Below are 18626 nucleotides of genomic sequence, written 5' to 3'. Positions count from 1 at the left end.
ATATATACAGGGAGTGCAGAATTATTAGGCAAGTTGTATTTTTGAGGATTAATTTTATTATTGAACAACAACCATGTTCTCAATGAACCCAAAAAACTCATTAATATCAAAGCTGAATAGTTTTGGAAGTAGTTTTTAGTTTGTTTTAAGTTATAGCTATTTTAGGGGGATATCTGTGTGTGCAGGTGACTATTACTGTGCATAATTATTAGGCAACTTAACAAAAAACAAATATATACCCATTTCAATTATTTATTTTTACCAGTGAAACCAATATAACATCTCAACATTCACAAATATACATTTCTGACATTCAAAAACAAAACAAAAACAAATCAGTGACCAATATAGCCACCTTTCTTTGCAAGGACACTCAAAAGCCTGCCATCCATGGATTCTGTCAGTGTTTTGATCTGTTCACCATCAACATTGCGTGCAGCAGCAACCACAGCCTCCCAGACACTGTTCAGAGAGGTGTACTGTTTTCCCTCCTTGTAAATCTCACATTTGATGATGGACCACAGGTTCTCAATGGGGCTCAGATCAGGTGAACAAGGAGGCCATGTCATTAGATTTTCTTCTTTTATACCCTTTCTTGCCAGCCACGCTGTGGAGTACTTGGACGCGTGTGATGGAGCATTGTCCTGCATGAAAATCATGTTTTTCTTGAAGGATGTAGACTTCTTCCTGTACCACTGCTTGAAGAAGGTGTCTTCCAGAAACTGGCAGTAGGACTGGGAGTTGAGCTTGACTTCATCCTCAACCCGAAAAGGCCCCACAAGCTCATCTTTGATGATACCAGCCCAAACCAGTACTCCACCTCCACCTTGCTGGCGTCTGAGTCGGACTGGAGCTCTCTGCCCTTTACCAATCCAGCCACGGGCCCATCCATCTGGCCCATCAAGACTCACTCTCATTTCATCAGTCCATAAAACCTTAGAAAAATCAGTCTTGAGATATTTCTTGGCCCAGTCTTGACGTTTCAGCTTGTGTGTCTTGTTCAGTGGTGGTCGTCTTTCAGCCTTTCTTACCTTGGCCATGTCTCTGAGTATTGCACACCTTGTGCTTTTGGGCACTCCAGTGATGTTGCAGCTCTGAAATATGGCCAAACTGGTAGCAAGTGGCATCTTGGCAGCTGCACGCTTGACTTTTCTCAGTTCATGGGCAGTTATTTTGAGCCTTGGTTTTTCCACATGCTTCTTGCGACCCTGTTGACTATTTTGAATGAAACGCTTGATTGTTCGATGATCACGCTTCAGAAGCTTTGCAATTTAAGAGTGCTGCATCCCTCTGCAAGATATCTCACTATTTTTGACTTTTCTGAGCCTGTCAAGTCCTTCTTTTGACCCATTTTACCAAAGGAAAGGAAGTTGCCTAATAATTATGCACACCTGATATACGGTGTTGATGTCATTAGACCACACCCCTTCTCATTACAGAGATGCACATCACCTAATATGCTTAATTGTTAGTAGGCTTTCGAGCCTATATAGCTTGGAGTAAGACAACATGCATAAAGAGGATGATGTGGTCAAAATACTCATTTGCCTAATAATTCTGCACTCCCTGTATATATATATATATATATATATATATTTTATAAATACATACAATCATATAAAAAAGTTTAGGCACCCCTGACAATTTCCATGATTTTCATGTATAAATAATTGGGTGTTTGGATCAGCAGATTTAATTTTGATCTATCAAATAGCTGAAGGACACAGTAATATTTCAGTAGTGAAATGAGGTTTATTGAATTAATAGAAAATGTGCAATATGAATCAAAAAGAAATTAGAAAGGTGCATAAATTTGGGCACCTCAACAGAAATATTGCATCAATATTTAGTAGAGCCTCCTTTAGCAGAAATAATAGCCTCTGGACGCTTCCTATAGCCAGTAATGTGTGTCTGGATTCTGGATGAAGGTGTTTTTGGACCATTCCTCCTTGCAAAACATCTCCAGTTCAGTTAGGTTCCATGGTTGTCGAGCATAGACAGCCCGCTTCAAATCACCCCACAGATGTTCAATGATATTCAGGTCTGGGGACTGGGATGGCCATTCCAGAACATTCTACTTGTACCTCTGCTTAAATGCCAGAGTAGATTTTGAGCAGTGTTTTGGGTTGTTGTCTTGTTGATATATTTAGCCCCGGCGTAACTTCAACTTTGTGACTGATTCCTCAACATTATTCTCAAGTTTCTGCTGATATTGAGTGGAATCCATGTGTCCCTCAACTTTAACAAGATTCCCAGTAACGACACTGGCCACATAGCCCCAAAGCATGATGGAACATCCACCAAATTTCTCTGTGAGTAGCAAGTGTTTGTTTTGGAACACTATGTTCTTTTGCCGCCATGCATAACGCCCCTTGTTATTACTAAATAACTCAATTTTTGATTCATCAGTCCACAGCACCTTCTTCCAAAATGAAGCTGGCTTGTCCAAATGTGCGTTTGCATACCTCAAGTGACTCTGTTTGTGGCGTGTGTGCAGAAAAGGCTTCTTCCGCATCACTCTCCCACAGCAAGGCGATGTTGTAGGTCTTTGGAGGTGGTCTGTGGGCTGTTTTTGACCGTTCTCACCATTCTTTGCCTTTGCCTCTCTGATATATTACTTGGCCTGCTACTTCTGGCCTTAACAAGAACTGTGCCTGTGGTCTTCCATTTCCTCACTATGTTCCTCTCAGTGGACACTGACAGCTTAAATCTCTGCAATCACTTTTTGTAGCCTTCCCCTAAACCATAATGTTTAAAAATCTTTGTTTTCAAGTCATTTGAGAGTTGTTTTGAGGCCCCCATGTTGCCACTCTTCAGAGGAGAGTCAAATAGAAAAACTTTCAATTGGCCACCTTAAAGTGTCAGTAAATGAAGGTGTGTTACAACACATATAGTTAGACTGTAATGTTCTGAGCACTAACATATATATATTTTTTAAATACAATATGTAAAAACAAAGTTATAGCTTTTTAAAATTACCCAAAACAATAGTTATGTAAGTCCTATCTCGCCACCCATCTAGCTGATCCTGCCGTGGGAGTGTTATCTCGGCTCACAGTTCGTCCCTAGTAACTCCCATTAATCCTCCAGTCTATTTGCAGGCAAGCGATTCTTGCCGTGAACTCAAACTGCGCATGCCTTGCACTGGAGCGTAATGATAAACAATGCCTGTTAATCAAGGAACACATGCCCTTGACACTCAAGGAGCTGCGCGATCGATTCATAGGGGATAGGTTAGGCAGGGACAGCATAATAAAAAAAAAAAAACATTACATAACCGGCATTGGGCGGCCAGAGTTAAGAATATGGAAGTAAGTTTACCAAATATTTTAATAACTTTCTACAATGTTTGGACAGGTGAAATGCAGCTATATCATAATATTTACATGTGGCATTTAGAATTATTTAAAGAAAAAAGCTACGTTTACTGTCCCTTTAAATACTTTTTCTCATGATTGGATACACCTGTCTATGAAGTTCAAGGCTTAATGGGCTCACCAAACCCATTGTGTGTTCCAATTAATCAGTGCTAGGTAGTTACAGGTATTTAAATCAACAAAATGACAAGGGTGCCCAAATGTATGCACCTGTCTAATTTTGTTTTGATGCATATTGCACATTTTATGTTTATCCAATAAACCTCATTTCACTACTGAAATATTACTGTGTCCTACAGTTATTTGATAGATCAAAATGAAATTGCTGATCCAAACATCCAATTATTTATAAATGAAAATCATGGAAATTGTCAGGGGTGCCTAAACTTTTGCATACAACTGTGTATATATATATATATATGTTGCAATGTCCATGTAATGGAAAATGTCAAGAAAGTATAACAAGATTGTGAGGCTTTTCTATAGAACTAGCCTGCTGATGTTCTAAGGACAAGCAGATCTTGTGGTTTCCATCCTGAGTAGAATAACTGTTATCTACCTTTGCTTAAGATAATGAGTTTGAGTATGCAGTTTTAAACAACTTTCTAATTTACTTCTAAAATCAATTTTTCTTTTTTCTCTTGGTATATTTTTTTGAAAAGCATTGGCGTATGCTTAGGAGCTGGCCCATTCTTGGAGTACAATATGGCAGCAGTTTACAAGAATGCAGCACAATTTTCTGCCATGCAGTACTCACGATGCCCACCTAAGTATCTCTTTAACACAGAATATCTTGGGAATGAGGCAAATTTGAAAAAAAGAAGTAAACTGGAAACTTTTCAAAATAGTATGCTCTGTCTGAATCACAAAATATTTTTTGGGGTTTCATATCCCTTTAAGGAAATATTTGTCCTTCTTTTTTTTCCCTTACAAACTAAAACTAGGATATATTTTGACTGAGTGGGCAACAGACTTTCATTAACTGTACACCATGTCGATTGCAAAATCAATAACTTCAGTAGTGTTTTTACAATTTACACTAATCAACCTTCCCTAACCCTTGGGGATACAAGACATCTCCTATTATTTACATAGAAGATCTTTTTGTCTGCCATGCAAGCAAGACCCATAAAGACACACAGACACTCAGGAAAACTTTAGAAATGATGTCTTCTTATTTGTCCTAAAGTATATTAGTTTCCAACACTGTATAGCAATATGAAAGCTTTACATCTTTCTATGTACCTATACATTTTGTTATCCTTTGCTGTGAATACAGCTAGCAACCTTTTAACAAGTTATTTTTGTTTTATTAAGAATTTAATTTGAGCCTTAAAATTATTGTTGCTGCTAAACATATTACATTAAATTGTGTTTTCTTTTCATCCCTATTTATAGCTATTGTGGAAATTGTTTCTTTTGTTTGGAAATACATAATATAATTCCACAGAACAATTCTTTAACCCCTTAAGGACCGGGCATTTCGGACTAAAACTTCTCCAAAAGACCAGATAATTTTTAGCATTTTTGCCATCACTACATTTAAACAGAATAGAGACTTTTTTATATTTACCTATCAAAACTATATATATTTTTTTTAGTAGACAACCCAAAGTATTGATCTAGGCCCATTTTGGTATATTTCATGCCACCATTTTACCACCAAATGCGATCAAATAAAAAAATTGTTAACTTTTTCACAAACTTTAGGTTTCTCACTGAAATTATTACAATCAGCTTGTGCAATCATGGCACAAATGGTTGTAAATGCTTCTCTGGGATCCCCTTTGTTCAGAAATAGCAGACATATACGGCTTTGTCATTGCTTTTTGGTAATTAGAAGGTAGCTAATTGCAGCTGCGCCTCACACTTTTATTTTTCCCAGCAGTGAAGGGGTTTATCAGTAGCTTGTCCAATCTGACACTTCCCACCCACTGATCCCTACCTGATCCCTCTCAAACAGTTCCCTTCCCTCCCCTCCCCCCAATGGTCACCCCCATCTTAAGTACTGGCAGACAGACTGCCAGTATACAGTTTTACACCTTTTTTATTATTATTATTATTGTCCTTAGTGTAGGATTACCCCCTTACCTTCTCACCTACCTGATCCCTCCTAAAAAGCTGTCTAATCCTCCCCTTCTAACCAATTCCCTCCATCTTAGGTACTGGCAACTGTCTGCCAGTACTCAGTTTTCTATTATTTTTAATCCTCTTTTTCCTACCCTCTTATTGTCCCCTCCACCATAGGACCCCCTTGTCCCTCCTCCCTCCTCCCCTTCCCTCCTTCCCCCTCCCTGCCACTCTCAATAGTTTTTTTTCTGTAGAATAGCGATCCCACCCGCTCCCGCCCCCCTCCAGTGATGGGCCGCCCACCCGCCTCCCTCCTAACCTTATCACACTACCAACGAACGGCACCACCGCTGCCCGATGCAGAGAGGGCCACAGAATGTCCCTTTCTGCATTGGTTACTCTCCGGCAAGTATTGCACAATGTCTCAATATCGAGGCAGTGTGGAAATACAGTAAGAGCTTCCAGCGCTCATTTTACAGATGCACACGGTATGTCCCTTGTCACTAAGTGACAATTTTTGTGGGACGTACCTAGTACGTCCCCGGTCATTAAGGGGTTAAAGGGATAGAAAGGTCAATGTGCATGAGGGCATTTCAATTTAAAGCATTTTTGCAATATACTTCCATTAGGAAAAAGGCTTCTATTAAAAGTTATTACTGTTTTTCATATCCTGTAAAGGCTTGTGCACTAGTATTCAAACACTACACCTTCTCAGAGAGCTGATCGTGGTGTGTATTTCTTCTGAAGATGTCATTTGTGTCATACAAGCCACTGCTGACTCTCCGAGCAGGCATGGTGTCTGAATACTGGTGCACATGCCCTCACATGATATGTGCGTATGCTGCAGAAACACAGTAATGACTTTTACTAGAAGAATTTTTGCTATTGAAAATATATTACAAAAATACTTGTATTTAAAATTGAAATGCACCCATGTACATTTTTTTTTTTAACTTTCTATCCCTTTAAGTGTCCACCTTTTAAGATTGTAACAAAGCTGTGCTCGGACTGCTAACCAATTTTGTTATATAGTATAATGTGCAAGAGAGTATGAAACATGTCTACTTTATTCAATTGAAATGAAATAAAAAAAAACAGCAGAAATTAAAGATTTATATAAGATGTTTTTCTGTCATGAACCTTAGTAAAATATCTATTCTGCACTTTGTAAACTTGCCAAAATAAGATGACAAGATAAAATTAGATACTTTTCAATCAATCTTGAAATTAAAATTAATTCCATCTGATTACTACTAAAATGCATCTTTCAAGTTACTTACACCTTTTTATTTTATTTGTGTTCTAAGTCAAACATAACTCTAAATAATGTGTAAATGGGTAACTAATGAAATCTGCAGTTGTTTTCTTTTCACCTGATCACTTATTTCTTGATTTTGACAGTTATTTTTATTTCAGTCTGAATAAACGGTTTCCTTTTAGTATATCCTTTGTAGCTATGTAACCAATAAACAAAAATGTCTTCTGTTTCTGTTAAACTAAATACCAGGCTGCTAAGGTGACTGCAGATGGGGAACAAACTGGGAAAGATGCAAACAGGACAAATGAGAGGGCAAAACAACTGGAAGATTTTGTAAAAGGGACTCTCCAAGCATCAAAAGGTAAACCAATTACATTGTATGTAAAGCTTGATGGTCACTGATATGTAAACAACATGTTAGAGTTGTAACAAGTGCTTTAATTAAAGGGACATGAAACCCAAATTTTTCTGTCACGATTCAGATAGAGCATATATTCGTAAACAACATTCCCATTATCAATTGTGCTTCATTCTATTTAGTATCCTTTGTTGAAGGAGCAGCATATGTGCAGCCATCAATCAGCAGCTTGATCCTAGCTCCTGATCCTACCTAGGTATGCTCTTTAGCAAAAGATGCCAGAAGAATGAAGCAAATTAGATCAAAGAAGTAAATTGGAAAGCTGTCTAAAATTGTATGGTCTATCTGAATTATGAGAGAAACAGTTTGAGTTTCATGTCCTTTTAACTATATTTTGATACACGTAAACAAATAAAAATGAAGGCATATTGATATAACACTTTTCTTCAAAATCTGTTTGAAGCATTCAATTCATTAGCTGCCAACGCACAGCTGATAGTTAATACCTATTATTATCCATCTTAAATTAGCATTGCTGTACAACCCCCGCAAAAAAACATCATCTATCTAAAAATGTTTTACAATGTATTAAAGGGACATGAAACCCCAAAAATGTATTTCATGATTTAGGTAGATCATACCATTTTAAACAACTTTGCAGTTTACTTCTATTAGCAAATATGCTTCATTCTCTTGATATCATTTGTTGAAGGATCAGCAATGCACTACTGGTTTCTAACTGAACACATGGGTGAGCCAATGACAATTAGTATATATATGCAGCCACCAATCAGCAGCTAGAACCTAGTTTTTTTGCTGCTCCTGAGCTTACCTGGATAAATCGTTCAGCAAAGGGTAACAAGAAAAGGAAGCAAATACAATAAGTAAGTAAAAAGTAAATTGGAAAGTTGTTTAAAATCCTATGCTCTGTCTAAATCATGAATGTCTAATTCTTACTTTACTGTCCCTTTAATGTATTTTGGTTTTTTAAATATAGTTGTTTCTGTGCTGAATAAACTAACTTTTTCACTGAGAGTTGTCTCAATCAGCTAGTTGTGCACATAGGGCGCCATGTACTAAATGGCGGGCGGACAGCTTCTTAGCTCGTAAAGCTGTCCGCCCGCCTTCGCTACACACGGGCAGCGGATCTATTGCCCGTATGTATCATTACACACTCATCGGAGTGTGTAATGCTCGCCCCTTCAATCGCGCAACCAATCACGCGACTGAAGGGGCTGTCAATCACCGAGAGCGAGCGTGCTCTCTGTGATTTTGCTTCTCCACCTAAGAGGAGGCGTAGGGTGTAGGAATCAGCGGTCTAATGCCCCGCAAAAGCTCTGGAGCAGCTTTCGCTGCTTCGTACATGGAGCCCTTAGATGTTGCTAGAGTTAAAATGACATGCTCAAACAAATAAGAACATGTCTGCTGTTTATTATTTAGATATTGTTGCAGCTATGGTACATTTGGTTTGTATTGAATTATAATTTAAGTAAAAATACCTTTTTAATTTATGCTCAAATCTCACTAAGTAATTGCAGTTTTTATGCTTTATTTCACTGCTTATGAATGTAGAAAAATGACAAAATAGAAATGCAGAATAAATCAAAAGTGAGATTACAAATATAGATTCATACTCCTATATTGTGTCAAACAGAACTCATCTAAAAGTAACTAAAAAACAAAATTAATTAAAAAAAATATGAGATATCTTTTGTTGACGGGAAGTGATACAGACAGCAAAACCCATAAACTACATTCACCAAGGCCAGCGCTCTCCAGAGGGGCACATAATGGATATTTCAGAAAAGTTCATTGTGATCATGAATTTGTTTTATTTTTAAAATACTGCAGGGTGGATTACATTTTTCAATTATTTTTAAATCAATATAGAACTTTTTATGAATGTGTTCATATAATTCTACTGATATAAAGAGAAATCTTGCTTTTCATTTGTGCTATATTTTTTTTTTTTTAATTCTTTATTTATTCCATGAAAAGAACGCAACAGCATTCTCCCCAACATGCTGGGGCTGGTGAGATAAACAAATTATGACATGCAGAATTATTCATAACACTATAAACAGATTGTGACATGCATAATTATTCATAATACAATAAAAGGAGGAAAAGAAAAAAACATGTAGTCTACAAATCAATTGTTAACAATGCGTACTTCTCACGTTTTCTTTCCAAGTGATTTATTTTAGTTTAGCCGGCCGGCTTCCCTTCCCCCGGGGTGTCAGATACTGTCGCTTGCCTACCTCTCCTCCTCTCTAAGGGGCCTCCACTCTTTCAAATTCCAGTCTCCTCTAAGCTTAGCTTCCAGTATGTATTCTGAGTTTCGTATGGGATATAAAATTTTTACCTGCTGGAGGGGTCCCAAAGTTTGAATGTAAACTGCCCATTTTTTCATGAAACGAGCTGTGCGGTTAGATATGTCTCCCACAGTATCCATTTGCTCATAGAGTAACTGTGTGAGGACCTCATTCTTTACTTGTGTCAGTGTTGGAGCCTCTCTGCTCAGCCAATTCCTGAATATGAGTTTCCTGGCTAGTAATATTACATTGTGCATGAATGCCATTGCGTTGCTAGTTAGTTCTTGGCAATCCAATAGTGTAATCACCTGTAGTGTGAGAGCTCGTATCTGAATGCCTAAGGTTTTCAGCCAGTGATGTATCATGCCCCAAAATCTAGTTATCTTTGGGCAAGTCCAGATCATGTGTGTTAAGTCTGCCTGAGCGTGAGCGCACTTGGGACAGTTTCCTGTGGAGCTAGACTCCCATTTTCTAAAGTTTTTTGGTGTAATGTATGCCAATTCAAGCATTCTGGAGTGCGACTCCCTGAGATCCATTGACAATGTGGCCTTCCTAACCCTCTGTATGCTATCTTGTATCTGTTCTTTAGAGATCTGGGTTTCCAGCATCCCTGACCATTTTGTACATATATGTTCCACTGTGTGGGTATTATCTGGGGTCTGCAACATCTTGTATATTGGGGAGATAGATGTTAAGCCTTGTGTATGTAGGTGAGCGATTTGAGCTATCCCCGTAGTTTCTTTAGGGGTAACCTGCAAGCTGATTAACTTAGTAATGTAATGTTTTGCCTCAAAGTAAGCAAAATGGTGCGTGCGTGGCAAAGTGTAGGTCTCCTGTAGGTAGGCAAAAGTGCAGATAGTCTTTCCATCACCCTCTAGCAGTTTCGACACCCTATCTAATCCCAGGGCCCTCCACTCCCTAAATGTCTGTGTAGTCATCCCCGGTAAAAAATCAGGGTTCCCCTGTAGTGGAATGTATTTTATAAGTTCTTGTTGACAATGTAATCTGTTACAAAGTTTCTTCCAGGCCCATAATGGTTGTTGTAGGCGGGGATATCCAGTCAGTATCTCTTCCGTCTTATCAGTTGTCAAGTGCGGTAGGATGCTTAGAGACAATGGTTGCGTGACGTTCTGCTCTAACTCTGGGTTTGTAAAATGGGATTGTCCAGTCATCCAGTCAAGCACGTATTTCGCTTGCGCAGCCCAATTATACAGTTCCACATCGGACACCGCCAAGCCTCCCGAGTCTATTGTGCTCATCATTCTATTTGAGTGTATTCTATGCTTTTTGTTTGCCCACACGAAAGACAGGAAGAGCGACTTCCAAAATTTTAAGTCTACCTTGTGTATTAATAGTGGTAACATCTGCATGATGTAGAACAGCTGGGGAAAAGTACCATTTTGATAAGCCCTATCCTCCCAGAAATGGACAGTGGCAACTTGACCCAATGCGTGGTTAAGTCAGTTGCTGTTCTCTTAAGGGGAGTATAATTAGCACTGTACCAATCTGCTGGGTTCCACGAGAGTCGAATTCCCAAATACTTAAAAGTGTTTCCCGCCAACTTAAAGTCATAAGGAAAAGCAGGGACATCATTTGCATACGAGAGCCATATCAGCTCCGTCTTATCAGTGTTGACTTTGTATCCTGATATTTGCCCAAACTCCTCTATGACGTTCATCAATAGGGGTATATTTACTCTGGGGTTTTGCATATCGTCTGCAAAGAGTGACAAATGTAATGCATTATTCCCTATCTTAAGGCCACTCGTGGTCTGCTGAATTTTTGCAGCCAGGGGTTCCAAAGCCAGGTCAAACAGGAGGGGTGACAAAGGACACCCCTGCCTTGTACCTCTACACAAAGGGAAAGGCTGTGATGCGATCCCATTAACCAGTACAGCCGCCTGGGGAGTAGAGTATAGTGTGTCTAACGCTCGCGCAAAGTCAGCCACTATGCCAAATTGCTCCAAGACATAGAACAGATTATTCCAAAGGACTTTATCAAAAGCCTTTTTTGCGTCCACTAATAGGACACAGGCTTCCTCTGAGTGTGGTACATGGCTTTTTCCCGCCTTTTCCCAATAATGTGTCAACACAAACTGTAATGTGCACACGTTCAGTACTGAAGACCTACCCTTTACAAACCCCGTCTGACTCGAATGTATCAACTCTGGGAGGACCCTGCGAGCCTATCTGCCAATATCTTGGTGAATATCTTGTAATCGGAATTCATAAGCAAGATTGGGCGATATGACTCAGGAGCTAAAGGCTCTCTATCAGGCATCAGGCTTAAGAATGAGACTTATGTTCGCTTCTGTGAATCTGCGCGAAATAACCACTCCGCCCCCTAATATATTGTTGTATATTTCAGCTAATGGCTCAGCAATTTCTCCCTGGAGTATTTTATAAAACTCCGCCGGGAGACCATCCGGCCCGGATGCTTTGTCTAGCGGCAGCTTCCCTATAGTCGCTAGGACCTCCTTCACCGAGACTTTTGCATTTAGCCCCTGTTGCTGTACTTCTGTCAGAGATGGTAAGGTAAGGGCTTCCCAAAATCTATCACAAGTCAAGGGGTCTGTCCGGCAGCGTACAGGTGCGAGTAATACTGTCTAAATACTCTTTGTATGCCCGCTGTGGTTGTGTGTATGGTATTGCCATGTTTAATAGCTGGTATGTGATTGTGTCCTCTCGTCAGCTTCATCAGCCTAGCTAGCATACGTCCTGTCTTATTTCCATGGCGGTAAAACCTAGCACGCATTCTGGTCAAGTCCCTAGCTGCATTTTGAGTCAGGTACAGATCCCTACTTGCTTTTGTGTCACGATATTTTGTTCTAGTAGCAATCGTGGGATTATGGAGATATTGATTCCTTGCATTTAGTAGCTGCCTAAGCAACAAGTCTTCTCTAGCTTGCTTTTGTTTCCTAAATTTAATTGTGTATGAGATCGTGACACCTCTTAATACCGCTTTTGCGGCCTCCCAATACAAAACCGAATTTTTCCTATGTTCCTGATTCGTGGAAGTATATGCCAACCATTCTCCTATCAAGTGTTTCCTAAAATTATCATCATGTAACAGATATCTTGGAAACGACCAGCCAGTACCCCTTTCCCTTGGAGTTCCTATGTTTAATTTCAACGTAACTGGGGCATGGTCTGAAATTGTTGGGTCTTCAATTCCTACCTCTCCAACCCCAGAGTTCAAGGACCCAGAGACCAGAAAGTAGTCTATACGTGAGAATGCATCTTTTGCTGGAGTGACACAAGTGTAGTTTCTAGCCTCCGGGTTCCTATCCCTCCAGATATCTGAGAGGAGAAGCGCATTACAGAATTTACATAGTATGTTTGTGTCCTTCTTAGAGTGAAAGGCCCCTGTCAAGATTGTAGGTATGCGGTGTGGGTTAGGGTATCTGTTAGCAGGTGTCTGTGGTGTAAGATTATAATCTCCTCCTAAAATCAGAGGGGCATCCACTGCCTGTAGAAGTCGGATTCTGAGATCACTCCAGAACTCCTTTTTATGTGTGTGGGGTCCATACACCACTCCTATCTAAAACGGACATCCCTTGAGCAAAAGTTTAAGCAATACATATCTCCCTTGTGGGTCTATCAATGTTTGGGTGATTGTGTAAGTCAGATTTTTACGGAAAAGAAAAGCAACTCCACGTGCCCTACTGCTGTCATAGGTGGTGTTGATGACTTCACCCACCCATCCCTGTTTGAGTTTTAAGTGCTCACTTGGCTTCAAATGAGTTTCTTCAAGAATTGCTATGTCTATCTTTCTTGAATTCAGATATTTTAGTATGGCCTTTCTCTTAACCGGTGACGTTATTCCTCCCACGTTCCAAGATGCTATGTGTATCCCCATGTTTAGAAAATGGTTGTTGTGCGTCTACTCTCACACTTTATGTGTACTAGCATAGGATACCTATAGGGGGTATCTAAAGGACTGGAGCTCTAATATATATCTTAGGATTACTTACAGTTCTGACACCCCAGGGTCGCCTCGCAATCCCAGAGCTGAGATCTGACGTATGTTTCTGCTCAGAGGTGAGGTACAATAACAATCAGTGGCTCACAGTATCTTCTCAACTCTGAAACATCTATATAAACAGTACAGTTAGAACAATCAAACCACAATACAACACAAATCAACAGAACAGATGTTCAAATGTTCAACCCCCCTCCCTCCCCATTTATGAAAGGATATAACTTAGTGTCTCACAAACGCAAGACACTCTGCATAGTTCAAATGTCCTCATTTTCTAAGTTGGCTTCTCAAACCTGTGGAAATAATCAATAAAACATAGAGAAAGCACCAGAACTCGAGTAAAGGGGAGAAAAGAAGAAGAGAAAGAAAAAGATGAAGAGAAGAAAAGAAAAGGAAGAAAACACAGAGGCTGTAATCGGACATCAGATCCCGCAATAGTGGCACCCGTCTAATTAATCACATGCTTGTGTAGTTCATCTGTATTCATGCAAACCATAAGATCTTGAAACGTCTTGCATATAAGTAAAGTATCAGTCCTTCATACAGATCAGGCACCACTATGAGTATAGATGACCTCTCACGTCTCCACTTCCTCAATTCTCTGAGCTTCCCTCTGCTCCATTCTGCAAGGATTCCATGATTTCATGTATTCCTGGAGTTGGGAGGTGGTCTCAAAAAATTTAGGGCCTTGAGTAGTCTGCAACTTTAGCCTAGCTGGGTAAAGCAATGCTACTGATTCACCCTTCTCCAAAAGTTCTCTGCAGTAGGGCAAGAATTCCCTCCGCTTCTTTGCAACTTTGGCCAAGTAGTCTTGAAACAGATGAAGTTTAGAGCCGTCATACTTCAGATCCGGTGTTTGTCTATACGCCTTGAGAATCACAGCCTTATCTTTGAAGCAAAGGTACTTTATCATTAATTGCTTTGGAAAAGCCTTCTGCTCGTTGTTTGGCACCTTAGGGCCTACCAGGTGCACCCTCTCTACCACACAAGGGATACTGGAATTGGGTATACCCAGTAGCTTAGGTAAAATGGTCTCTGCAAACTCCACTAAGGCTGATCCTGGAACTGATTCTGATAGGCCCACCACACGGATGTTGTTGCGGCACGACCTATTTTCCAGATCATCCAATTTTTTTTGTAGCAGTTTATTCTGTCGCTGCAATCTTGTAATGCTGAGTGAGGATTCTCTTTGCTATGATTCAGTATCTGCCACCTTTTGCTCTAACGTAGTTAGTCTTGTAGAAAAAGCTTTGAAATATGAATTTAGGGCATCCAGGCCTGTCTGTATTTGCTAGATCTTTGGCAGAAACAGTGCAGATAACTGTGATACTATTGGGTGAATATCTTGGGATGGAGGATCCGACAAATCCACTTCTGCCTGTGCTGAGTGGTGTATTTCTGCCTGGTTTTTCCGCCTTCTGTCCTGCTGGCGCTGTTGTTTTGACATTTTGTCAGTCCTTTTAGTCAGTCCTTTTATTATAAGGAGTATAATATCTTGCATGCAGGCTCTATTTTGACTCAATACCGTCTCTGGTGAATTACTTTAATGCTGCCACCGCACTCTGTAGCATGATACCATTAAGGATGACTGAGGAGATGATCAGGGGGGGAAGAGGGAAGCGCCGGGGGTGGGGTGCCCCAGGGGTCTACTCCATCATTACTGAGGTCTTACAATGTTAGAAATTCCAGGCAATATATTTTCAAAGATGCAACCTCTCTATTTCCACTCTGCAAGTTCCCAACAGCTTTCCGCTGAAATTGTTCTTAACAGTGTGTAAGAGTCTCTCTGATCTGCCAGAATCTAAACCGCTCCACCTGTTAAACTGTGTGTCTAACCAGCTGCACTAATTCTATGCTCCTTTTATGCGTTGTATTTCCTCACTCTGCCGTTATGAATATCCTGCACAGTTATATAGAAGAGAATTGTGTCCCAATAATAACTCTCAGTATTGAGTTCCAAACAACTGTGTTTTTTATTTTTGCTTTTGCTTTTATTCAGGAACAATAAGCAGGTTTTGCATGCTTTTCAGAGCAGATCAGTGGCTGTAAGGTCTGCACCCTCCAAGATCTCTATGCAGTTACTAGCAGTGCACTTCAGGCCACGTTCTTGTAACTAGTTGGTGTACAAAATGGTGGATATTGCGCACACAGTTACTGACCTGTTGACTCCCGTTATGTACTCTGAGGAGGGTTCCGATGTATTGGAACTAGTCCGGTAATGTCTCACAGTCTCTGTGTGCCTCCGCTTCCACACTTCCCTCGCCCCTTCAGTAAGAAAGTTTTCACTTCACTTGCCCCGGCCAGCCGCTCTCCTAACCGCTAGTGACTAACAGTGGGGGAGTAGTTTTTAACCATCCTTGCCTAACGATGTCCGGACAGGGTTAAATAGCCCCCTGTCAAGGATAGTGGTGTTTCGGGCTTGGTATGTCTGTGTTTTGCCAGAATATTTGGGATGCAGGATCGGAGCTCTTCAGTTTGCATCCGCACCTCTCGCCCGCCCACCGGAAGTCCCTCTCATTTGTGCTATATTTTTTTTAAACTTCTGTTAATCATCAAAGTATTATTTTTGTTTCTTTTTTATTATTATTTTTTTTTTTTTATTGAGACAATTCTTAGATACAATACATGAACAGCATGGATGTAATATAAATAGAAACAATACATTACAGTTCCTGCCCAGCCGGGTATAAAGTCATAACTGTATATGGGCCAGTTCTATATTTAGATAACGTCTTATTAATCTCCAGATTGCGTTATCTCAAGTAATGTCCATGTCTTCGTTGGTTATTGCTATTATTTTTTTGTTTCTTTATGTCATTACTGAATAACATAATTTATGTAACAACTTACCTGATAAATTCATTTCTTTCATATTGGCAAGAGTCCATGAGCTAGTGACGTATGGGATATACATTCCTACCAGGAGGGGCAAAGTTTCCCAAACCTCAAAATGCCTATAAATACACCCCCCACCACACCCACAATTCAGTTTAACGAATAGCCAAGAAGTGGGGTGATAAGAAAGGAGCGAAAGCAACAACAAGGAATTGGAATAATTGTGCATTATACAAAAAAATCATAACCACCATAAAAAGGGTGGGCCTCATGGACTCTTGCCAATTTGAAAGAAATTAATTTATCAGGTAAGTTCTTACATAAATTATGTTTTCTTTCATGTAACTGGCAAGAGTCCATGAGCTAGTGACGTATGGGTTAGCAAATACCCAAGATGTGGAACTCCATGCAAGAGTCACTAGAGAGGGAGTGATAAAAATAAAGACAGCCAATTCCGCTGAAAAATTAATCCACAACCCAAATCAAAAAGTTTTAATCTTTATAATGAAAAAAACTGAAATTAAGTCGTTGCTTTGCAAATCTGATCAACAGAAGCTTCATTCTTAAAAGCCCAGGAAGTAGAAACTGACCTAGTAGAATGAGCCGTAAACCTCTGAGGTGGGGATTAACCCGACTCAAAATAAGCATGATGAATCAAAAGCTTTAACCAAGATGCCAAAGAAATGGCAGAAGCCTTCTGACCTTTCCTAAAACCAGAAAAGATAACAAATAGACTAGAAGTCTTTCTGAAATCTTAGTAGCTTCAACATAATATTTCAAAGCTCTTACCACATCCAAAGAATGTAAGGATCTTTCCAAAGAATTCTTAGGTTTAGCACACAAGGAACGGACAATAATTCCTCTACTAATGTTGTTAGAATTCACAACTTTAGGTAAAAATTTAAATGAAGACAGCAAAACCGCCTTATCCTGATGAAAAATCAGAAAAGGAGACTAACAAGAAAGAGCAGATAATTCAGAAACTCTTCTAGCAGAAGAGATGGCCAAAAGGAACAATACTTTCCATGAAAGTAATTTAATGTCCAAAGAATGCATAGGCTCAAACAGAAGAGCCTGTAAAGCCCTCAGAACCAAACTAAGACTCCAAGGAGGAGAAATTGGCTTAATGACAGGCTTGATACGAACCAAAGCCTGAACAAAACAATGAATATCAGGAAGATTAGCAATTTTTCTGTGAAACAGCACAGAAAGACCAGAGATTTGTCCTTTCAAGGAACTTGCAGACAAAACCTTATCCAAACCATCCTCAAGAAACTGTAAAATCCTAGGAATTCTAAAAGAATGCCACGAGAATTTATGAGAAGAGCATCATGAGATGTAAGTCTTCCAAACTCGAAAATAAATCTTCCTAGACACAGATTTACGAGCCTGCAACATAGTATTAATCACTGAGTCAGAGAAACCTCTATCACTAAGCACTAAGCGTTTAATTTCCATACCATCAAATTTAATAATTTGAGTTCCTGACGGAAAAAATGAACCTTAAGATATAAGGTCTGGCCTTAATGGAAGTGACCAAGGATGGCAACTGGACATCCGAACAAGAACCATATACCAAAACCTGAGTGGCCATGCTGGAGCCACCAGCAGCACAAACGATTGCTCCATGATGATTTTGAAAATCACTCTAAAAAGAAGAACCAGAGGCGGAAAAATATAGGCAGGTTGATAACTCCAAGGATGTGTCAATGCATACACTGCTTCCGCCTGAGGATCCCCGGACCCGGATAGGTACCTGGGATGTTTCTTGTTTAGATGAGATGCCATCAGATCTATTTCTGGAAGCCCCCACATCTGAACAATTTGAAAAAACACATCTGGGTGAAGAGACCATTCTCCCAGATGTAAAGCTTGATTGACAGAGATAATTCGCTTCCCAATTGTCTATACAAGGAATATGGACCACAGAAATTAGACAGGAGCTGGATTTAGCCCAAGCAAGTATCCGAGATACTTCTTTCACAGCCTAAGGACTGAGAGTCCCACCCTGATGATTGACATACGCCACAGTTGTGACATTGTCTGTCTGAAAACCAATAAACATCTCTCTCTTCAAAAAATAGCCAAAACTGAAGAACTCTGAGAAACGCACAGAGTTCCAAAATATTGAATGGTAATCTCGCATCTTAAGATTTCAAAACCCCTTGTGCTGACAGAGATCCCCAGACAGCCTCCCAACCTAAAAGACTCGCATCTGTTGTGATCATGGTCCAGGTTGGATGAACTGAAGAGACCCGTAGAACTATATGATGTTGATCTAACCACCAAGTCAAAGATAGTTGAATATTGGGATTCAAAGATATTAAAAGTGATATCCTAGAATAATCCCTGCACCATTAATTCAGCATAAAAAACTGGAAAGGTTTCATATGAAAATGAGCAAAGGGAATCGAATCCAATGCTACAGCCAT

The 18626-nt window shown here is 39.8% G+C and overlaps 1 protein-coding gene across 6 annotated transcripts in view; it reads left to right on the top strand.

Annotated features, from left to right (window-relative positions):
• Window positions 1-18626, top strand: part of LAMA2 (laminin subunit alpha 2) — a 1406020-nt gene that overhangs the window by 1017758 nt on the left and 369636 nt on the right. For all 6 annotated transcript variants that reach the window (XM_053710700.1, XM_053710701.1, XM_053710696.1 and 3 more), the window contains one exon: window positions 6955-7066. In XM_053710700.1, coding sequence (XP_053566675.1) covers window positions 6955-7066 — 112 coding nt within the window. The remainder of the gene's footprint in view (window positions 1-6954; window positions 7067-18626) is intronic.

Source organism: Bombina bombina, chromosome 4 (assembly GCF_027579735.1).
Source record: "Bombina bombina isolate aBomBom1 chromosome 4, aBomBom1.pri, whole genome shotgun sequence".
NCBI lineage: Eukaryota > Metazoa > Chordata > Amphibia > Anura > Bombinatoridae > Bombina > Bombina bombina.
The sequence above is the reverse complement of the archived record's forward strand: the minus strand, read 5'-3'. Positions and strand labels throughout refer to the sequence as shown.